Consider the following 23,535-nt stretch of genomic DNA (forward strand, 5'->3'; position numbering starts at 1 on the left):
GACCTCGCACATTTAAAGAGACAGGACTGACTCCGTGGGCGGAGTCAACACCAGCCAGTGAGGGTTAATCACTGCCCTTTGTGACATCACAGTGGGCCAGTTTCCAGAATGCTCTTCGTGCAGGAGAAGGATTCCAGTCATTCATGCCACCAGCGTTGACTGGAATCAACACTGATCGCACGCCGTTAAGAATCTGGAATCTGCAGCTTCTCTGAGGGGAATTTCACAAAGTGCACTTTTTAAAATAGATATCTCTCCAGAACAAGTATGAACATGGAGGTGAAGGCAACGTGAAGAGGAGAGAGAGAGAGAGAGAGAGAGAAAGAGAGAGAGAGAGAGAGAGAGAGAGAGGTGGGGGGAAGAGAAAAAGAAGAAGAAACATTAACACACAGGAAATAGGAAGTGCGATGCGGTTTATCTCCTCTCTGTGTTGTGTGTGCCTGTGAGTGAGTGTGTGTTTGTATCTGTATCTGAGCGTATGTTTGTGTGTGTGTGAATGTGTGAGTGTGTGTGTGTGTGTGAATGAGTGAGACAGATATGGAACGCTGACCTGTGACTCAGGAGACACAAGACGGACCATGTCTCTCAAACTACCTCGCAACTGGGACTTCAGCACCTTCAAGTCCGACCCGTCTCGCATAGGTAAGACAGACAGACAGACAGACAGACAGACAGACAGACAGCTGAGCGGCCGGCCGCGCTGCGTTCACTGTCGACACCACTGCCGGCACCCTCCCTCTATCTGCTGCTGCTGCTGCTGCTGCTGGCCGTAGACTCGGAGCAGATGGAGGTGTAGAGGAGCAGATTCAGACCGTTTCTCCACCAGGCTGCTTCCTCACAAGCTGACGACTGGAGGTGAAGAGTGAAAAACCCTCCTGGCTGTGCAGCGTGGCAGAGCGAGAGGGTTGGAGAGGCTGCGTGACGATGCCAACCACCGCATGCTGCGCTGACTGTGACCTTTTTTTTTCCTCCTCTCCAAACTCGTCGTTCACACACAAATCAGTGTTTTGCCCTCAGAAAGCCAAGTGTGTTTGTGTTGGAACCGATCTTTATATGCATTTTTAAAGAACAAACAAACCCTGCCCAATTTAATGCTGGTGGTTTGGACACGTAGACGCTGCCTTCGACTCTGTGCGGCAACATGTCTGGATTCCTCTCGACGGTTGCAACAGACGCAGTGACGGGCTCTGAGCGCCTGCAGCAGCAGCTTCCTCCATGGCGCCTGATGGCTGGGGGACTTTTTTGTGTGTATTTCGTGTTTTTTTTTTTTTTTTTTTTTTCAGCTTCACTGCGTGTGATGCAGGGTTCTCGGGCCGGAAATTGGTACAACAGACTCGGTTTCTGCTCAGGACCAGCAGTTGACACTCATGTTTGAATGTCGTTGTCAGACAGTTGTGAGTCTGATTGCTAAAAACAAGGGGAAATGGTTGAGATCAGAATCAGGTTCTGTATTTTCAAAGGTCTGAGGGTTCTAAATTTTCAAAGACCCCGGTTCTTTCCCTCTGGTTCTCCAGTGTACGAGGTCGACCTGTCTGTAGTGCATGCTACCGCATCTCAAAGGAACCCACAGTTCTTATGTTCTCTAAACCCAACATCCGTAAAGTCCCTGAGGCCCAGATCTCTAATGCCCCTGGTTCCTCCCTACTGGATCTCAGGCCCTGTGTTCTGGTGAGTGAGTGTGGCCTCACATATGTCAACTGGACCTCAAGGATCCTCAGTTGTTGGTACCTTTCTTCACTGGCGAACCATCACTTTTGAGTTTTGAGGCTCCAAATTTCCCAAAGTTCTCAGTTCTCTGAGGCAGATGTCCCTGATGAACTCCTCCGTGTTCCGGGTTTCTTGCAAACGTCTCCAGAGTTTCTCTTCCAACCATCACCCTTCTGCCTCAGCTTTTTACAAACCTTGCCTCTGAAAGGCTTGACAAGCTTTCTGGAACTTGAAAACCCTCTGGATGCTACTACAGCCTGGATCCCAGTCATCTGTTCTCCATAACCAACATCTGATCTCCAGCACTGTAACCTCTGATTGTATTTGATCAAACTATGTTTGACGTAAATGCTTTGAGGACCGTGAGAGTGAAGATCACAATCAGGGGTGTTTTTCAGCTGTGGGTGTGGTGTGACATCCTACCTCTCTTTGTGTGTGTGTGTGTGTGTGTGTGTGTGTGTGTGTGTGTGTGTGTGTGTGTGTGTGTGCCCACCAGCTAAGGGAGGATGATGCTGTTAAATTTAGACCAAAGGCAGCGCAGACCTCTAGGTGGAGACGTCTCAGAGTGCCGATGATAATGATGCAGCAGCTTCCTGTTTACTCCACCACAGCCCTTCTTCTTCTACTTCTTCTTCCGACTCTGGCCACCCGTCTCGTCGTGCTCAGTCCCGCCCTGCAGGGCAGCTGGATGGAAGCCTGAATTGTCGCAGTCCCCCAACGCACCAATACAAATGACCTCCACTTGGTCAGAATGACAAATGACCAATTAGCAGCCTTTCAGGCAGCACCAGGCAGGTTTTCTGAAACTATCTGAGGAGGCATTCTGTATATTGATCATCTGGGCTGCCTGCTCTGCTCCGCCCCTTGCTCGGCTCCTCTTTCTTCTTCTACTTCTTCTTCTTGCCTAATACGATGCCTCCTTTGGTCTCTTTGGCATCTTCAAGGTAGCTTCTTCTTCCTGGGAAACCAGAAATAAAGAAATAAAGAAGCAAGACTTTGTCCCGAGTTGGGCGGTCACAGAAGTCGTCTATTTCTCTTTCTCCTTCTTCTTTTTGACAGTCTTGACCTTGTGTTGAATACGCACAGCTGCTTCCATTCCTTCCTCTGTGGGAAGCTGATCAGCTCGGAGCCGCAGCTCCACCCAGGCTGCACATTAGCATGAAAAAAGAGGAAACTTTGATCCCCAGTTTCACACGGTGCAGAAGTTTGGTCTGTGTTGCAGCTCATGATTCTGGTTTGTGCTTGGCAGCTCGATCCAGGAGCGTGTTCCCCGGAGAGGGAGGTGGCGGCGGCGGCGGCGGCGGCAGCGGTGGTGGCTCGAGCTTGGTGCGCTCCTCCAAGCCCATGGACCGGCCGCTGAAGGCCGGCTGGCTGAAGAAGCAGCAGAGGGGCCTGGTGAAGAACTGGCACCAGCGCTACTTCGTGCTGAGAGGAACCACGTTGACCTACCACAAGGACAAGGAGACCGCCGTGCAGGTGAGGTCATCAACACACACACACACACACACACACACACACACACACACACACACACACACACACACACACACACATCCAATTTTTCATTTGAAAATCCCAGAAAGCCCAGGAGGCAACATGTTTAGCCCCGTGTTTGCAGCCACCTGCTAAAACGGACGCTTCATAGCACATTCCACATTTTTGAGAGGGTGTTAAACATGGGTGTAGCCAACACCTGCCCGAGGGAGGTCTCACAGCCCTTTGTGACATCACATAGGTTTTGGATTTCAAGGCTTTTTCACCGCTGACAGGACCGAGTTGCGGATTATTGTAGAAGGTTGGAGTGAATGTTGCACTTCAGCTGAAAGCTCAATATAGCTGCAATGACATGCTGGACCCTACAAGGCAGGTGATGTTAACGGAGAAGTCAGAGGTGAAGCCGCAGCGACAGTGTGAACAGCGCCTGGACCATGAGTGTCAACTGGTTTTGTTTGTTTGTGGCTCTGCAGGGCGTCATCCCTGTGAGCTTCAGTAAAGTCAACGAGCTGCCGCTGAACTCCGACGACCCAGGGAAGTACCTGTTCGAGATCGTCCCACGTAAGAAGCAGCTCGCCGCCACTGCTGCCGCCCGTTTGATTTGATGTTTGATTTGTTGAGTTTTGAGGAAATGTGGAGCCAACACCTGGCAGGAGGGTATGGCCAATAACCAGTGCCCTTTGTTGTAGAAGTTGAGGTTAAGCAGCCAGGTTCATAATATGGGCCCTTATAAAGGGCAATTTCTCACATCATCACACGTTAGCATTTACTCAACCAACCACCAGAAGTGAGAAAATACCAAGAAGTCTCATCAGTCTGTGTGCAGGACTGACGGCGGCTGCTTCTCTGCAGGCTCTACCCCCGACCAGGAGCGCAGCCCCATCGTTCTCATGAGCAGCTCGCAGGCCGACCTGGACGAGTGGGTGCGAGCACTGCGGAAGGTCATCGGAGTGCCGACCAACGGAGGTCAGTTTCAGACCGCTGGGCGTCCAGCTTCCTGCTGCCTTCACGTTGTCCATGTTGTCTTATTAGATTTTTCATTAGTGTGTTAGATTAGTAGTTTTCAGTTGAACTACAGATATTAATACTACATTATGAAATGACCTTTGGAGCACTTGTATTTTTTTCTGGGCATCTGCCTTTTTTTCCTTAAATAATTTTCTCCTTTGCGTCTTTTGAAACGATGACGTCATAAACCAAACCATAAATGACGTATTTCCATATACTATCATTTAGTCGCCAACTTTGGCAACCTGTTAAGATGCTGCGAGATAAACGCAGGCAACACAAATTTTCCCATCACCAACTCAAAGAAACAGTGTGAAGCCACCAACACGTCATCTGCGAACCGCTGACCCGACACCTTCCGACTCATCAATCATCACTCATCACCTCCGCAGTGTTTGGGAAGAGTCTGGAGGACACGGTGACCTATGAGCAGCGCTTCGGGCCGCGCACGGTTCCCATCCTTGTGCAGAAGTGCGTGGAGTTCATCAAGGAGCACGGCCTGGACGAGGAGGGAATCTTCCGGCTGCCCGGTCAGGACAACGCCGTCAAACAGTTCCGGGACGCCTTCGACGCCGGAGAGAGGCCGTCCTTCCCCAGGTAGCCCCGCCTTCTGTCGTCTTGACTTGCAGCAGGAAGGTCCTGGGTTCGATTCCCAGGCCCCGGGTGGGGCCTTTAACTCTGGCTCCGCCCACACTCCAAAGACAGGCACACTAGGTTGATTAGCAACTGGAGAAGCACTGATGGATGGATGGATGACTGGATGGATGGACGGATGGACGGATAGTCGGATGGATGGATGGATGGACGTATAGTCGGATGGATGGATGGATGACTGGATGGATAGTCAGATGGATGGATGGATGGATGACTGGATGGATAGTCAGGTGGATGGATGGATGACTGGATGGATGACTGGATGGATAATTGGATGGATGGATGGATGACTGGATGGATAGTCAGATGGATGGATGGATGACTGGATGGATAATTGGATGGATGGATGGATGACTGGATGGATAGTCAGATGGATGGGTGGATGGATGGATGGATGGATGACTGGATGGATGACTGGATGGATAGTCAGATGGATGATAGATGGATGGATAGATGGATGGATGACTGGATGGATAGTCAGATAGATGATGGATGGATGGATGGACGATTGACTGGATGGACAGTCAGATGGATGATAGATGGATGGATGGGTGGATGACTGGATGGATAGTCAGAAGGATGATAGATGGATGGATGGGTGGATGGATGGATGACTGTATGGATAGTCAGATGGATGGATGGATGGATGGATGGATGGATGGATGGCCGGATGACCGGATGGATAGTCAGATGGATGGATGGATGGACGATTGACTGGATGGATAGTCAGATAGGCTGGATGGATGGATGGATGGATGCACGCATGTATGGATGTTGAATATAGGGATGAGGCCCTGATAGATTGACATGTGGACCAGCCAATCAGATTCGGAGAAACAATGAGCACTGGTGTACTTCTCCTTGTCTTGTTTTAGCCGTTCTGACAACCAGAACGGCTGTTGGATTTGTTATGACTTGATTCTGAATTCATACACTGAGTCCTTAAACTCCCTCTTAACCAGACGGATGAACAAGCATCAATTCCTCTCGAATCAGCAGACGTGCTCATGATTTCAGTGTGTGTGTGGAAATCAGTGTGAGTGGCTGGTTAGACAGTCACTGCTATATAAGGAAAACAAGCCAAACCTCAATCGTCAGCAGTATCATCCGCTCTGTACTCGTTTTTTTCTCTTCCTTCTCCCTCCCCCCTCCGCCCTCCCTCTTCTTCTTCTGCTTCTGAGAAAGTCTGGAGAGATGAGTGAGACGCAGAGCGGCTCAAAAGATTTCTGTCTGCTCACAGTCCGACCACATCCTGTTCTCTTCTTCGTTGGGGAGGAAGCTGCTGTCGCTATTATCGCTGGCTGAGCAGCTGCTACACATGCAGGAGACAGTGTGTCTGACAAAGTTTGTTTTTTTTTACGCACTGTCGGGTTCTTAGATTGAAAAATAAAATCACAATTGGCAAAAAAAAAAAAAAACTTTCCCCGTGTTTCTATTACAAAATAAATTGTCAACATGTGTCTTTAACTACAGCTGGGAAGTAATAAGAATTATTACAGAACTAGATGATCTTAAATTGCGCATTTTACTGAAATATTTCCACATTTCATTCAATTTGTTTTAGTTTGTTTTTTGTTTTTTTTAATTATTTGCATGTTTTCATTTTTTAAACAAAAATCCACACAATTTCTTAAAATTAATTTCAAGATTTTTTTTTAACTCCTCAGGTTCTTTAGTAATCACATGACTGAAAATAGAAATAACAACTGGTCTCCTAAACCAGTATTTAAACATAAAAAACCAAAACAACCTGGAAACATAGTACAATAATAATTCATGCTAAATTTTAAACATTAAATCTGAGACAAAAACATGTGATGAATGAAGAAGACTCACATCTTAAATTTGCATTGAAAAAAAAGAAATAAGAAAAAAGAAAAACCAAACCTAATTGTACTACTTGTTTTTGTCTTTTGCCTGCAGTGACACCGACGTCCACACGGTGGCATCGCTGCTCAAGCTGTACCTGCGCGAACTGCCGGTGCCGGTGGTGCCGTGGACGCAGTACCACGACTTCCTGAGCTGCACCGACCCGCTGGACTCCGAGGTTTGTCTGGAAGCAATGAAGTGGTGACGAGGCCACTTCCGGCCACTTCCGGCCACAAAATGAGCCTCCCTCTCCTCTTCCTCTTCCTCTTCCTCTTCACCCAGGGCTGGAATAAGCTGGAGCAGCAGGTGGCGCTGCTGCCCAGGATCAACTACAACCTCCTCAGCTACATCTGCCGGTGAGAGGGGCGTGGCTGGGCAGGGAGGGGGCGGAGATCTCAGGAAGTCGGTAACCAGCGCGTTTCCTCTTCCTCCTCGCAGCTTCCTGTTCGAGGTGCAGCGTCACGCGGCCGTCAACAAGATGAACGTGGAGAACTTGGCCACCGTGATGGGCATCAACCTGCTCAAGCCTCAGATAGAAGACCCCTTCACCGTGATGAAGGGTGGGCGAAGTGCATGCACGTACACACACACACACACACACATGCAAGCAAAGTGGTGATGAGAGGGAACTAGTCACTGTTGCTCAGCGGCTGGGAAAAAAGAAAAAATTCCACAATAGAAATTTACAGAAGTCTTGATTTCCCTAAAGTCTACTTCCTGCTTGCTCAGATGTTGATGAGTCACATGACCTCATCCCAGATGGGACGATTCCACCCATCCATTCATTCCATTCCACATGAGACAAAACATTGATTAAAATCCTCTTTCTTCCTCTCCAAGTGGGGCCAGCTGTACTGTGTCTGGCGATCTTGAAGATGTTTGGTCTTTGAAAGCTCTCTTCAGTTCATCTGAAGAAGCCTTTCGGAAGAGAGGCGTCCAGCTGCCCCTACTTAACCTTTCTCCCTCAGCAGAGGGAAACCAGCAGGGCTCTTCTCCTCAGTAGGACGCACAGCCCATGAGACTGACCAACTGCACCGTCCACGCTGATACACACACTGTTTACAAGCTGGCAGCAGCTTCCTGTTCCTCTCACAACATCACTCCACCGCTCTTCCCCCCCCCCCCCCCCACTTGCGCTTTAAAAGGATGTTCTTTTGCCGCTTTTCGTTGGAACCAAATTGGCTGAAAAAAGATCTGAGAGTGTGAGCACTTTAGTCTCACCATCCAGCCTGCAGGATTATTAAATGCACCTCTGTTGCACTTATTCATCTTTAACACGGCAGTTTTCGAAAAGGTTCAAGGAACAAATCACCTGTCAGCTGTCAAACAGCCGTGGCTACGGTGGCTAACCTTCTTGCCTTGCTGTCTGTTTCCCTTCACAGCGACTCCTCAGATCCAGAATCTGATGACGGTGATGATCAGGCAGCACGAGGCGCTGTTTCCTCCCTCCAAAGACGTGCTGCTGTCTCCCCCCCGAAAGAAGGCAGAGAGCCAGAAGAACGCTCCCCGGAGCTTTGTGGGCTGGGAGTCGGCCGAGGTTCGACCACACACGACGAGGCCCCGGCCGTGTTTGTGATCTGCCGCTCTGACTTTGTGTGTCACCGTGGCCTCGAAACAGGATGTTGTCCAGTAGAAGGCATGGCAGGAAGTCTGAGCGAGTAGCCTCGAGCAGCAGCTTCTGCTAGCTGCAGAATGGACAAAATCCCTAAAGAATAAACACAAAATCGGATTCAAAATGTTGTCTAAAAGATTTGAAATAAGAATTGGTGGTAATGATAAAAAATGTTCATATTATTTATATCATATTATTTATTTTACTATTTATTATTCGCCTTGCAAATTTGCTCCTGGTGTGTTAGGACCTCTAGAGCTGGAACGTCACTTTGAGCTTTGCCACCATCCGACCAAAATGTCTGAGTTGTTGCCTCTCTGGTCCCAGATGGGCGACGCCTCACTGTCCGAGTCTCCGGAGGAGGACGATGACAACGACAGCCTGGACCTGGACCGACGCCGACACTCGCCCCTCTCATCGCCCCTCTCGCCGCCTCTTCACCTCGAGAGTCCCCGCAAGCGCACTCAGACGCTGCCCACCTTCAACTGTCCTCTGACTGGCATGGCGGCCAAGGCGGACGCCGTCAACCGCTGGAGTCGCCTGCAGGAGAGCCTGGAGGAGAAGAGCTCTGGGACCTTTTCCGAGGACATCTTCAAGATCCTGGACCTGCGCACCTCAGGCTCCCTGTTCGGCCAGCCTACGACCACCACCAGGGAGGAGGAGGAGAAGGAGGTGGCAGCGGCGGCGGCGGCGGCGGGAGGAAGTGACGCCAAGGCTTCGGCTGACGCCGGCCCCCGCAAAGCCAACAGTGACTCTCAGGGAAGCTCGGAGAAGCCGGCGTCCATCCCGTCCACTCAGCAGGTCCACAGGAGGCCGGAGGAGAAGAGAGACAACCAGCAGCTCCCAGACAGGTGAGAAATGTCTGCCACTTCCTGGAAGTGACAGATGTTTTCTGTACGTCATCTCCTCTTCTTCCTGCTTCTCTTAATAGCTGCTTCACCACAAGCCGAAATTTTAAAAAGAAGTTGACATTTCACCTCTTGCTGAAAATTGTGAGTCACAGCAGCTGTATAAAGCACACCGTGAAGGGGTGATAATGCAATGAGACACTCAACGTTTACTCAAAGATGCCTTATCATTTCAATATATTTAAAGTACGCCTCCTTTGTAGGGGAAAACATTTATATATAGTACTAATTGTATAACCAAAGACACAAATTCAAATTGGCGTCACAGAAGTTGCCTCTGTCTCTCACAACCTTTTTACAAATTATGCAAAATGAAAGATACTCTGCCACCAGGGCATTTTCGACACTTGATGAAAAAAACAAAAACCAGAAGGCCAGGACAAGAAAACAGGATGTGTGGTCACCCAGTGCAATGAGGCCTCTAGTGGTACGTAAATATTACTGTCTGAACTGAAGAGGGAAAAAGACAAAGAGCAGCTATTTACACTGGAGCAAGTTTCACAGGAATCAACAGAAAATATATTATTATTCTTGGCTCACTGACGATGACACAAAACGCGTCACCACGCTGACAACACAACACAACAACACAGTTGTGCAGTAGAGTGACTTCTTTTAGCCTGTACAAAATATTTACAGGCCATAGATCTACGAAAACGACAACTGTTCAGCGCAAAAGCAAATTGACTGTAAAGCCGAGCATGTTTTGGACCAGTTTAGTTTAGCACAGTTGTATCTTTGTGACCATTTAAACATTTTAGTGCTTTTAACGTTTGAAAACTACAGTAAGAACCTTTTACCAACTCACCAGTTTGCTTTGCTTCAAAGATTCATTTCAAAAATGTTGCCTGACTTGGGATGTTAGGCACTTGCTAATTAGCATTAGCCCCTTTCTCAGCGTCCCAAGTTGCAAGTGGATTTACAAAAACTGCAGAAACTCTCTGTCAAGTTTGTTTGTTTGTTTGTTCCACTCGATGAAAAGTTAGAAATTCTTCCTGGTCACTAAAGATCTGAGTGTCTCCTCGGTCTGAGATTCATGAGGTGGTGACGCTACAGCGATAACCTGGCAGGGACGTCTGTTTGCGCCCCTAATTTTATCAGCTGAGGGGCAGATTTTTGGTTCCTGACTCGATCCAGCTGCTGTCCGGCCATTTTCCCCCAACGGATTCAACTCTGAAACTCTGCATCTTGTGTCAGTCTGCGGCAGGAGAACAAGGAGCTGAGGGCCAAAGTGTCTGAGCTCCAGTCGGCACTTGAAGAAAGTCGCCGCCGTGAGGCCGCTCTGGAGCTCTCCCTAAAGAACGCTGAGCGGAGTCGCGATGAGGTCCAGAGAAGCAAGCAGGAGCTGCAGAGAGACATCCAGCGCTTCAACAGCACACAGGCTCCCACCTAACCTGTTTTTTTTTATTATTTTGTTTCTTTTAAAAGGTTCCAGTTGATGGTCGAAACACGATCATGGCGGCAGCGAACACAGAGTTTAGAGACCTTTCAAATAAATTATTGGTTCTTTCGTCGGTGTGAGTGAGGCAAAAATGTTTCCGGTTGGCTGATGATACTGTGGACGCCACGTGGACTAAATGGAACACAAATGCAGGGTGTTATATGTATCTTTAACAGTAAGTTAATAAATGTTGAACATGTTTGCATCTTTGTGCATTTCTTTATGCATCTTTGTTGATGCACGAAAAAAAAAAAAAACATCCTGCAAACTACCAAACTGACACCAGTTCGTCAGTGTTGAAGAACCGATTGACTTAAACTACGGTTCTGAAGCAATGAGTGGATTTCATCAACAAAATCATGTTATTTGGACTTAAGAGCCACAAATCAAGATTTTGTCACTGTGTTCCTGTGGTTCCAAGTATGGCTGGGTACCGAAGCACCATTACAATTGTAGCATCAAACAAAATCATCCAATCCTATCAAGTGTCAAAAAAAAAAAGGTCCATCTTTGTTTTGCCAAAGTCTCAGATATTCAAGAAAGTAAAGCTTAGTGTCTGCAAGCCCATAATCATTTGACATATGCGTCAAGATCTAAAGTAGCTGGGGTTTGGCTTTCACATTCTAGAGGCGTGAACTAAAGACACTGGCAAACTTTTGTTTTGCCTTGGGCTGAAAAGTAGCTCCACAAAATTGGCTCCGCTTCATTAAGGTGGATTAGGGGTCATCAATAATGTAACGGAACCAGTTGCCCTGACTGGTGTTTTAGCGCCCTCAACGTACAGAAACTCTGCGATCCACAGTCTGACAACTGCACCAAATGTTCCCTCTGGTTTTCCTAAACAACAAAGCACTGAGACAATGAAACATCCGACGCCCGGAGCTGCCGTGCGAGTCCAGACCGACCTGGTCGTTATCAGGCCGGCCGGCTGCCACCAGGAAGAGCCGATGCTCGGCGGCCGAGCGTCTGTCAAGCGTCAGCCTGGCAGACGAGTGGCAGCGGCAGGAAGAGGGATTCATTCTTTCCCAGCAGTGTGGCGGAGCCTCAATCAGAGTGTATCTGTGGGTCACGCCAAGAAGCTCAGGAATGAGTCGGAGCGCAGCCGAGCGGACGCGACAGCGAATCCGAAAAATATGCCGCGAGGTGCCTCTTGGCCCCCCTCAGTTTTCCACCAACCCCCCACTCTCCCCTGTGACGGTAAAAAGTGCCGTTAACAGGAAGTCGCCCAGTTTACAGAGAGGCCTCAGCGTTTCCCTCCGAGTCACAAGTTTCTGGGTCTGAGTGCGACGGTGCGGCGCAGTGATAGCATCTCAATGGTTGTACAACTTTGTTTTCTATTACTTCGAAAGGTCGCGTCAGATGACGTCAGTGTTTTAGGCTCTGTGAGTTAACAGACAGGAAGTTAGCAAGAAGAGAGACGTGGATCACCTTCAAAGTCTCAGATATGTTTGAAATTTAATCTTTTCTGTTCCATGTTGTAAAATCATGAGCTCGTGTGCACACGACACTGACTCACTTGGACAGCATGTGCTTAAAATTTTTGGAATCATTGAGTTTTTGTCACCAATCTACCTCATCTTGATAGGTTGTCTCTAATTGCACACAAATTGCTGTTTACCAATAGAGTTAAGTTTTTTGTTTGTTTTCTTAATCCACACTTCTTCTTCTTCTTTGTCTCCTACCTTTGTGTTCGGAAACAGCAAAGACAAAAAGTGTTGCAGCGCAACATTTTGTCCCCTTATGAAACTAAATGCACACAATAATGTAGAAATGATTATTATGACTAGTTACAAACATAAACTGTGAGCACAGAAGTGAACTGAAGCACACTTGGCCCATTATTTTATTCTTATAAGCTTATAATTTCTTTCTTTGCCCCCTCACAATAATTCTTGATATGTGTTTTATCATGGGGAGGATTCTGGAATATTCTCTCCAATCAGTTGCAGAGTTTGTTTTCAGTAAACATAACCAAACAACAACTGAAAATGTCCTATCATTAAGGCCTCACACCTCATTGCATTTCAATTTCATGCAGACACGTGTTTGTCTAGCCGATACATCCTGTTACATTCACCCGTGTCAAACCGAGCCTCGGTGCGTTTCGTCCCAAAAAAACACAACCGGTCAATGGAGCCCAGGCGGCAGCGTGCAGCGGCCCGACCATTTACAAAAGCAAATAAACAAATGAAGAAAATCAACCCTGGAGCATTCACAAAGTAGCCCCTCCACAGAGGGTGCGGGCCGTGTTTACAAAAATCCTCATTAGGGAAGTTTTGTGTGATAAGGGGCCATAAGCACTGACCAATGCGGAGCCAACCATGTCACAGATAAGAGATAGAAAGAAGTGCTGCAGAGGAAGGAGCAGAGCTCAGAGGACGGCGGGCAGAGAAGAGGACACCAGCGGCCATGAGTCGCCCCGACAGAGCCGAGTCTTGGCCACCACGCCAGCAGACCTGCAACCCCGTCACCGCCGACCACCAAAGGTGTGCGTGAAGTTTAATGAGGTCTGGATTAAAGTGGCAGGAATACAAACCGAAGGGACTATCAGTGCTTCTTCTTCAAGCCCAGGACTTTTACCCTAGTTGATATACCCTGAAATTAACCACTGGAATACCCTCCTCTGGAATCCCATCCACTACCCTTGACGGCGTAACTGGGAGAAGCGCAATTGTTTTTGTATCACATGGCGAGCATTTACATTTCTCAAGTGGGAACCGGCTGCACGTCCAGGACTCTGCTCGTCTTGGGTTCCATCCTGCTGCTCCAGCAGACACCCTGCGGACTGGCAGGCCCGATCTCGGCCACCCTTCAGAGGCATCGGCCCATTCTGGGGCTGGACGATGGACACGGAGGGGTGGTGGACCCGTCAATGCTGGAGCAGCAGGACGACAACGTGAGCATGCAGAGCCTCCTCCAGAGCCTGAAGGAGCAGTTCTTGCGCACCTTCAACCTGTCCGGCTTGGACCCGGAACCACTGTCTGCTTTAAGCGTGCGGGAGGAGCCGCCGGAGTACATGATGGAGCTCTACAACCGCTTTGCGAATGACCACACCGCCACACCCACCGCCAACATCATCCGCAGTTTCAAGAACGAAGGTAGGGGGTCAAAATGTTGGCTTTTACCGTGAAGCTGATCAAGGACAAACAATCGAAATCAAAGAGTAAAGAATGTCAAGGGTGTTTAACGTGAACACTTGTCTTTCCAGACTCGTCCCCGAGTGTCGTGGGCATCGGTGTGAGGCGTCACTCCCTCCTCTTCAACGTGTCAATCCCGCATCACGAGCACATCACCGCCGCCGAGCTCCGCCTCTACACCCTGGTGCAGACAGACCGTCACCTCTACGCTGGCGTTAACCGCAAGGTCACTGTCTACGAGCTGGAGCTGCATGACCAAGGTGGCGCTGACGACAACCACAACGTGACGGAGGGCAATGCGGGGCGGGGAGACAGCGGATCCCGAGGCAGAGAGGAGCCGATCCGGCTGCTGGAGCTGGCCTCGCGGCAGGTCTACGGCACCGACAACGGCTGGCAGGCCTTTGACCTCACTGCTGCTGTTCAGCGCTGGTGCAGGTCGGACTCGACCTCTACACACCAGCTGGAGGTGCACATCGCCGGCATGGTCGGCGAAGACGCGGCCCAAGCCTTGATGGAAGACGTGAAAGACGGGGATCTCGGGGACATGAAGATTGACACCAGCGCCGGAAAAAAGCACAAACCTCTGCTGATCGTCTTCTCTGACGACCCAAGCAGTGACCACCGCGACGACAAGCGTGAGCTGAGCGAGATGATTGACCACGAAACGTCTGATGCTGTCCTGCAGAATGACTTGGACGCGGGGCGCCTGAATGATCTGTGGGGTGAGCCAAGGAGCAGCAGAGCGGACCAGGACCAGGGAGGATCGGTGGAGCCGGACGAGGAGGACCTTATCCAGATGCGTTCCAACCTCATCTACGACACGGCCTCCCGCATCCGGCGCAACGCCAAGGGCAATCACTGCCGGAAACAGTCCATGTATGTGGAGTTCAAGGACATTGGCTGGGACAGTTGGATTCTGGCCCCCGCCGGCTATGAGGCCTTCGAGTGCGCCGGCCTCTGCTCCTTCCCGCTCACCAGGCATGTCACGCCCACCAAGCACGCCATCGTCCAGACTCTGATGAACATTAAGAACCCCCAGAAGGCGGTGCGTGCGTGCTGCGTGCCTACCAAGCTGGAACCCATCTCCCTGCTCTACCTGGACGACACCGGCGTCGTCACCTACAAGAACAAGTTTGAGGGCATGGTGGTGGCCGAGTGCGGCTGCAGATAGTCGACAGTCCAGATCCCGGCGAGAGAGTCTTAAGAGTCTTAAGAGGTGACAGTTGGAGGGGCCAGGAGGCGGTGGCGCTGTTACATGCTAAACAATACAAGCAGGAGCCTGTGGCCCTCACAGCCTTGTGGGAACTGGTGGGGCTCCATCCCTCCCCCACCCTGACGTCTCTCTCTTCCCCTTGGTTTATCTTCCTTCCCACTTGAATCAGCACTTTGTGTGTCCTGTGCAGCCGGACTGACCTCCGCTGAGGCCACCTGACAAGACATCAGCCGTCCAGTCCCACCTCCTGCAGCTCCCTGATAGGTAGGCGCTGCACTGGGGTCCCGGCGGCGGGGTTATCTATCTCCGCCCCAAGTTTCCCACTTCACATGCCACTGTTCCGACCCCTTCCTCTCTCACCGCTCCCCCATCCTTGGAGTTACACTGATAAGACGGTGGTGGTGGAGATTTTTCGGACACTGCTTGAGGCGCTTGGACCACATTCTTGGGACTACAAATACTCCTGACTGGCTCGGACATATCTCCAGTCAGGGACTCGTCAAGGCCTCTTTTTTTTTTTTCATTGTTGCTGTTATTAACTTTCTGACGGGACACCGGGTAGAAAAGACACCCGACGTAGGGAAAAAAAAAAACACCTGCAGAAAATCTCTGTTTTATTAAAGCCTTTCGATACCTCTGCTGCTCCAGTCAAATAAAAGACTATTTATTGATCTAATTTATTTATTTTTACAACACATACCTACTGAATGTATGTTTATGTGTATGATTAATGTAGTAATGCATTATTTTCTATCTTTCTGTCCATGACAATGTATTTGCAGCACAGAGTTTAAGACTCGCTGGGAAAGTCGGTGGGTGGAAAAAGACAATAAAGAAAAAAATTTAACAAATGTTTGATTTTGCATCAACTTTGTTGCCCCAAATCTGCAATTGTTGTTGCTACTGGACCGAATGACTTTCAGATGGCTCCGTCAACACTATCAGCTCACGGGTCACAGTTCACACAAACAGGGAACCATGGGAAAGTGAGCAGAGGGCCCGCTAATGAATAAAATGAATGGGCTGCTGTTGCTCACGCTGACAGCCGACAGACGGAAAAACCTGCTTGTGAGCATCTGGACCCAAACACAGATCTGGAGTCCAGTGTGCATCGTACTATTACCACCCGCTCTATGAATGGCTGAGCAGACTGCTGGGCTGGATCAGGTCATTCTTCAAAATAACGTAGGATTTTAAAAAGATTTTTTTTTTAGCGAATTCAGATAATGTCCCTGTTAATTCTGATACCTCTAAAGGTTGACATTTTTTAGGGCAAATGTTTGTAGTTTGTCATGTGATGAGTTAGAATCCTGGTTGTAGTGCCAGTGTACGGCAACACCGCTTGGACAAATTCGACCAGGAGAGCAAAGAGTTTGTTCAGCTACAAGTGGCCAAAACAAACAGTTGCTCTACAATTTGGCCGTTTCATTCAACACAATCCTCCGAAGAGCCATTTAGACTCTTGGATGTTTTTTTTCAGGTGCACAAATCAGAAGCAGAACTTCTGCGAGATGGAGAGGAGCAGCTTCTGCAGCAGGTCGCAACTTTGTGGCAGCGGCGGCATCAGGAACTTTCTGGAAAGGTTTGTTCCAAATGTGTGTGTGTGTGTGTGTGTGTGTGTGTGTGTGTGTGTGTGTGTATGTTGCATAAGCTTTGCGCTTCAATACTCATGGTTACATTTAGCTTGCTAACTCGGCAGCCAGCTGGTCTGTGCAGGGGAAATGAAATGTTCCTCATCAGAGGACTTCCACAAAAAATAATATGGCATTTAATTAAAAATCCATTTTCAGTGTCTACTTAAAAGCGATGGACAGAATTCAAAGTGTGTGAAATTCTCTGTTTTAAGGAGCATGAAATATAAACCAGGGTGCTTTTTTTACTCTTTAAAGTTAAGCACGCAAGGAAGTGAGATTTTAAAGCATTGAACTTCTTTCTTTAATGATGAAGATTTTGCACACCTGATATTCACTCTTTAAAATCACATTCAATTAATCAAGGCGACAACTGTCAAAGCCATTTCATGTGTTCAGGACATCCTTGCTGATTTTCACGCACTAGTTAGAGTAATTAATCTTAGTGTTCCAGTCGATTATTTTATGAAGCTTTTTATAATGGAGTTCAATGCAGAAATGACTGTATTGCACTAAGAATCACTTTCAAGCCTTCAAGTGCAGTTGGCTGCATGTATGTTGTTCCATCCAGCTGGGAACTGCATGCTCTGGAAAAAAAAAAAAAAAAACAATTTACTTTGTGTTTGCCTCTGATGCAGCCAAGTCTTTGGAAACACACGCAGAAATTCTCTTGCAAGTGTTTAACCACAAGAACTTTTTCCACCACTGTGTTCTCATGAACCCGGAAGCTCGGCTCTTTGCTTTGCTGTAAAACGACGGCTGGAGCACTTTTTTTGTTGTCTTTTACCTGCAGGTGACATCATGCTAGCTTTCGACAGGTTGTGACCTCTTTTCTTTTTAGTGCCCGTTTGTCACATTTACTGCGTATGTCACTTGACAGGAATGTGCGTGGGAGGTTCTGCTGAAGTAGTCTCGGCCACTGGCGGCAAAAGTGTTCTTTATTAGTGCAATGAGCGGTGACGCGGCTCTCGTGCTTCAGACAGTGAGTCACGGTTCTTGTTCAATCTCCTGATACCCTCGGGGTGAGAAAGAAAGAAATTTATAATCACTTGGCAGCGGCCCACCAACAACAAGTGCACTGTGGTGTTTCACCAAGCAAACAAATCTGCTGCTCTCACGTACGAGCGGATCAGAGGTCGTCTATAAATAGCGACGCTCCCTAATTGAATATTTACAAAGCGGCGGTAAAAATGTGCATCTGGCCACTGCTGCCAGAGTGGGAGGAGTCTCGGCCTCTTGCTTTGAAACGTTTCCCCAGCGGGCGGGAAGTGCGTGCTCGCCGTGGGAGTTTCTGATCTCTGGCTGCTGCAACGTCGACGGCCGGATCTCCATGTACAGAAGAGGTTGCGTCAGAGTCGCTGCCACCGAGTGTGAACGTGAGTTTCGGCGAGTGTCGGCGACTCCCCCCCGGCTGTGACGTGCAGCTCTGTAATGGGGGGGGGGCTGATTGTTTCCGCTCGTTGGGTCACATGCTGTTTATCGCTGCATCTCTCGGCCACGCTGCCACCACCCAGCAGCCCCCCCGCACCTCCCCACCAGCTCCACCAGCAGCTGACCCTCTTGCTCCCATTTTCCAGGAAAAGTGCCCTTCTCAGCGCACCACTGTGGCGAAAGCAATAAAATCCCTCTGAAACGAATAAATATACAAATTTTAATCTAATCGTTGCGAAACTCAAAACCGGCCGGTGGAAGGACCTGCTAACGAGGAACGGACTGAGCAGAGTGAGCCCGAGTTCTCTGGAAGTCCCGGTTCTGGTGCGCGGTGGCTGTCACTCTTCACTGACCTCAGTGCGTTTAGAGGAATCGGCTGGTCAGATGGCTAGAAAAGGGCCGTGATCTCGTTTAAAGGTGATGTACAAAAACTAAATAATTAAATACAACAAAAATGACAAATAGCTCCGTCAGGCGTAGTTCAGCAGTTTCAGAGATGGGAAGAAAATCCTGCTGTGTGCCGATCCCAAAAAGGGAGGCCGAGCACCAAATACCTGCATTCCATTGTTTGGCCAGCAGGGACCGCCGAAGTTGGACAATAATTGGGTTTAACTAAAAATTTTAAAGGGCACCTATGATGCTTTTCCACTTTTCTGAGCTTTAAAAACTGTTACAATGTTGAACCCTATCGTCAAACGATCTCGATATCGTCAAATAATGACGTTCATGCGTTTGGACGTGAGCCCTGCAAATTGTTGGCCATGGTTCTAAACGCTCTGTTCACGGAGATTTGGGCACGGAATGACGCCATTGTGTGCCAGATCTCCTTTCATGGCCAAGCTCCGGCACCCTCTCGGACTGGTTCCGCCCTCCCCCGGAAGTGATTCCGCAATGCGCTGCTCCAAGAAAATGTTTTTTTCGGTGTCAGGGAAATTAAAAAATATAAAATAAAAAATACCGAGCGACTACCGAAGCACCAAGGACCACAACCGTTGGAGTAGAACGAACAGAGAAAATGTTGGAGGTTTGTTCAGCCTAATATGCGGATGCGATGGAACACCGGTCTGCAGCCAGACCCCTCTCGTCCGGTCGGCAACGGGAGTGAGACGGGCTCAACTCGGCCCCCTGGTGGACAACGAGAGAATAATCAGCCACGGCAATATTTGAAAACATGTATGAGGACTGTGAGTGTATTGTGACCTCAAGCAACATTAGTTTTAAGACTACTTGCAACGTACAACCGCTGAATCGTGTTGATGAACTGTTAGCCACCACCGCTAACTCCGTGCTCTGCTTGTTATGTGTGTTGTGTTCGCTGGCAGCGGAACTGAAGAGGCAGCGATTTTGACTCGCAAGTTTCGCTCCTTATAGCGATGTTCACGCCAGCATGGTAACATCGGTTGTATAGAGCTCTTCCTGCTTTGTGCTTGGTGTGGACGTAAGTTGTGCAGATATTCTTGTCTAATAATAAACGACTCTATGACTGAAGTGATCGTTTCAGCGTACATATTTTCTCTGCTAGGACAGTGTTTTGATACAAGTCAACAGTATGAAACCAAATCATTCTAAGCCCTATTAAGATGTCTCGCAAAAATACAAAACAAAAACACGGTCAGTACACAAAGTATAATATATTTCCGGGGACACGGAAGGCACAAAAAGTGCCGTAACTTGTAACTCAGGCCGCGCTGGGTCAGTAAGAAGCTGGATTAGCAGGTTAACAGCTGCTAAAGAGTGAAGCCTTCACGACGGTAAGTGTTTAAATTGTGCCTGTTTCATAAAGTTTGCCGTTTACTCTTCACTCCCGCACCGGCAAACTGAGGAAGTGAGGCTCAGCGGCGACGAAGAGTGTGACCCCGGGTGGGGGTGTGCACCGGCAAGGCTGGGGGTGGAGTGAAGTGCAACAGAGAGTTTTCGCGGGGCGCAGTAAATACGAGGAAACGAGCCGCGAGATACGCAAATCTAAAAAGCTTTCAGCGCGGAAAATCGTGCGTTGCTGCTCTGGAGGGGCCAGACATCAAATACAAAAGCCCGAAAATTTGTATAATAGGTGACCTTTAAGGTTGTCCCGTCAAAAACTGAACAGTCAGCGGTCCTGATGCCGTGAACACAAAATGTGAAGATATAAAATAGAATTAAAAAAGTGGCATCAAAACCACAACAACATCAAAATGCCAACGTGTAGCTGAGGTTGGTTGTCTGTCTACCAGCTTGCCCGACACTTCAAGTTTTACCCCCCCACACTTGATCTCTCCCATGTTGGGACAGATGGTTTGAGACACACACACACACACACACACACACACACACACACACACACACGCACATGCAGCTACACTTTCTTGAAGTTAAGGATGAGTGGCAGCTTTCCACCGTCTTTTTTTCCCTCAGAGACACAAGTCATTCCTCCTTCTGAGCAGCAGAGGGAGGCAGAGAGCACAACATGCTGTAGGTGGTGGCGTTTTGGTGGCTGTTATTGTGGCGAGTGCCAGTTCTGTCAGTTAGCTGCACGAGTTTCCATCAACTTTTCCCGTCAGTGTACACACACACACGGACATATACTTAGTGTGTGTGTGTGTGTGTGTGTGTGTGTGTGTGTGTGAGTTTTTCTGTCTTGTGGAGCTGAAAAATGAAGTTGATGTGACTTGTTTGATCACTTTTTCTGCCAGCACTTGCAGCGGGCTGTGCAAGCAGCGGCAGTGGATTAGATTAAAATAACATTTTTTTGTTTTTTGTGTATTTCTTGGCAACTTATATTTTAATAGTTAGAAATACTTATTCACTAATGTTTTTTTTCTCCACAGGCTGCCAGTCAGGGAAGTTGCTGATGATTTTCACCACTGCCTGCATATGTCAGTTGGGTTTTCGAGGGAACAGCATCCCATTGAGGACGGCTTGTTCGCGTGGCGCTGATTCACTTGCGGCCCCGTGACTGAGGGCCTGTTTGCACTTGGTCATTTCATGCGTTTTTTGCCGATCGGAATACGAAAAACGCATGAAATGACCAAGTGCAAACAGTCCAAATCCGTTTTGACATCCGAATACCATGGTCACATCGCATAAAAACGCATTCGTCACGGACGTGCGAACAGAATGCGAGCTCAGTCCACATTAACGACCGCCTACTCCACTCACCTCTCCCGTGTACGTACTTGGTCGGCGCCCCACCTCCCTGTGTCGTCATTATAAAGTTACAAACAAGAAGCGAAAACAAATCATTTTTGTTAGACTCGTTTATTAGGATGCTAATAAATTTCATTCCGCATTTGCGTATTTTGTCAGTGGAGCAGCGGTCGCAGTTTCCCCACATATGTGATTAAATGTGCGACGTGGCATCCGAAAATTTGCCAGCCACCGTTGATCCGAAAATAAAGGTTGATGCGATCGGTTGATGGGGGTGATGCGATCACAAATGGCATGCTCGAGACGCATGTTAATGGCTAAGTGCGAACAGATGCTGCGAGATCCGTTCTCATGATCCAATCCCCCAAAACAGTTACAAGTGACCAAGTGAAAACAGGGCCTCAGACTCACCTCTGAAGGTATGGCTCTCGTCCATTTTCACAGCTGAGCAACCACACAAGTTTCCTGCAAACCTTTTTTTTTTTTTCTCCCTCCATGTTGCCCGGAAAAAAGAATATGAAAAAAACCCCACAATGACCTTTGACTGTCGCCTGGGTCCCTGGAAGTTTCAGATCATAAATCCTGCCTTAATTTACAAACAACAAGCAAAAAAGAAAAATTCAATATTTTTTAGATTGTCTCAACTATGTCACTCGAGCACAACATAAAAGAAACAAAAAGTTGCAGGCTTTTTCATCTTAAGCTGTTTTTTGTCACGGCCTCTTCATCACCTCTCATGTGCCCGCCTCCAATTCCCAGCGTTTTGGTTTCTTCCAGTTGGTGCCGCCCAGTATTGACAGTCAACAATTTGCGCCTGTGAGCTGCGCCTGTGGCACTGCCTGTATAAACCGGTCTCCCGTGTTCCCTCGTTGCCAGATGATCAGTTTTGCCTGGTGTCAGTAATCCAGCGTTTGTCTCCCTGTCGTGCTGCCCCTTCGTTCTCCTGTTGACAACCGACCGTACGACCCTGCCTTCCCGCCTCAGCCTCGGACTGAGTCCCCGGTATCGACCCTCGCCCGTCCCCGACGCCGTTCCTGCCTGCCCCCGCTGTCACCGCTTGCACTGGCTCTCCACCTTGGATTGTCCGGCTTCCCGTACGAATAAACTTTGAGTCCACCAACGCCTGACAGTTTTTAATGCACTTCATCATCATTTTAAGTGGTCAAACGCAGCTTGAGGTCAAGCTATAAAATCTCTCTGGCCCATATCAACAATAATGACGTGTGTGACAGACGGTAAAAATCACAAAACCCTCGTGTTTTCATGTGAAAAATAAAACCAACAGATTGATTTCAGCCAGTCGTCTGGCGGGTTCCCAGCTGAAAGCAAATTAAAATTCTCCTCGGTGCAGCAGCAGCGACCCGGGTGGAGGGCGTGTTCCGATCCATGCAAGGAAAAGAAAAAGGAAAAAAAAACAGTGGGGATGAGACCAGACATGTTTTGGGCTGTGAAAGGAGAAACCTGGCTGGCGGCTCTTAAATCACAGCTCATCAACTCCCAGCTGCGGTTAGAGCGACCCTGCACTGTTCCTGCAGCCGCCAGCAGAGGGACGACCTCTGCAGATGTGTGCGTGCGCGTTTGTGCATTTGTGTGTGTGTGTGTGTGTCTGGGGTGGCGGGGGGGGGGCGGGGGGGGGGGTATTTATAAATGACTAATGCCTCTAATCACACAGAGGTTGCCGCTGCTGTGAGCAGAGTGAGTTTGAAAGCTACTCACAAGCAGAAACATGTGGTTCACATCAGCAGGTCGGCTCCCAGTGGAACCAGTAACCGCGGCAGGACATTACAGAAACACGATCCAGGGGGCGAAAGCAACAATAAACAACCAGTCCGACTCTCTCTCTCTCTCTCTCTCTCTCTCTCTCTCTCTCGTTCGTCCACTTTCTCAGGCTCATCAGGTTCTTGGAAACGACTGTCGCAGTTATGCAATGTTTCGGGAAAGTTCAAGTTGAAATATTTATGCATTGTTGTCTGTGAGCGTTTATTGTGACTGACTCCTCCTCCTGCCCTCTATGACACCCTCGTCCGCCACTCGTGCAGGACACGATCCACATGTGCATTAGATCTCCCTTGCAGCATCCAGCCGGCTCTGCAGAGGCCCCCAAGCCGACGCACGAGAGGCTTCAACCCAATCGAATGTGTCAGACGTTTGTTCTTGACCTCGTCAGCTGCAGCAGGAGGTCCGCAGAGATCTGCAGCTGCAGGCCTGATCTGCAGCTGCGCTCTGGACTCGGCTCAGTGACTCATCTTCTGCATCTCCCGCTACATTTACTTTGGTGGAATGCAGCTGCAGTTGGATGGGAGGGAC

The 23,535-nt window shown here is 48.8% G+C and overlaps 2 protein-coding genes across 2 annotated transcripts; both read left to right on the plus strand.

Moving 5' to 3' along the window:
• The first annotated feature begins 385 nt into the window (after nt 1-385).
• On the plus strand, nt 386-10,898 carry arhgap25 (Rho GTPase activating protein 25). The gene is made up of 11 exons (XM_076025471.1): nt 386-642; nt 2,957-3,183; nt 3,675-3,762; nt 4,054-4,167; nt 4,602-4,806; nt 6,787-6,910; nt 7,015-7,088; nt 7,171-7,292; nt 8,115-8,269; nt 8,672-9,195; nt 10,450-10,898. Exons 1-11 carry the CDS (start codon nt 579-581, stop codon nt 10,643-10,645), a joined length of 1,893 nt encoding a protein of 630 aa, XP_075881586.1. The 5' UTR covers nt 386-578; the 3' UTR covers nt 10,646-10,898.
• Nucleotides 10,899-12,669: 1,771 nt separating this feature from the next.
• On the plus strand, nt 12,670-15,894 carry bmp10 (bone morphogenetic protein 10). The gene is made up of 2 exons (XM_076025466.1): nt 12,670-13,791; nt 13,902-15,894. The coding sequence occupies exons 1-2, from the start codon at nt 13,380-13,382 to the stop codon at nt 14,999-15,001; spliced, it is 1,512 nt and encodes a 503-aa protein (XP_075881581.1). The 5' UTR covers nt 12,670-13,379; the 3' UTR covers nt 15,002-15,894.
• The last annotated feature ends 7,641 nt before the right edge of the window (nt 15,895-23,535 follow it).

This window comes from Nelusetta ayraudi, unplaced genomic scaffold, assembly GCF_046127955.1.
Source record: "Nelusetta ayraudi isolate G7.1 ecotype Tasmania unplaced genomic scaffold, CSIRO-AGI_Nayr_v1 ptg000018l, whole genome shotgun sequence".
NCBI classification, from domain to species: Eukaryota; Metazoa; Chordata; class Actinopteri; order Tetraodontiformes; family Monacanthidae; genus Nelusetta; species Nelusetta ayraudi.

What these genes read in the sequence shown, in the direction of transcription:
- arhgap25 (XM_076025471.1), top strand. Translation starts at nt 579, where the DNA reads ATGTCTCTCAAACTACCTCGCAACTGGGACTTCAGCACCTTCAAGTCC. An exon ending in CGGAGTGCCGACCAACGGAG is followed by an intron (nt 4,168 to 4,601) that starts GTCAGTTTCAGA and finishes TCACCTCCGCAG; the next exon opens with TGTTTGGGAAGAGTCTGGAG. An exon ending in AACCAGCAGCTCCCAGACAG is followed by an intron (nt 9,196 to 10,449) that starts GTGAGAAATGTC and finishes ATCTTGTGTCAG; the next exon opens with TCTGCGGCAGGAGAACAAGG.
- bmp10 (XM_076025466.1), top strand. Translation starts at nt 13,380, where the DNA reads ATGGCGAGCATTTACATTTCTCAAGTGGGAACCGGCTGCACGTCCAGG. An exon ending in CCGCAGTTTCAAGAACGAAG is followed by an intron (nt 13,792 to 13,901) that starts GTAGGGGGTCAA and finishes TTGTCTTTCCAG; the next exon opens with ACTCGTCCCCGAGTGTCGTG.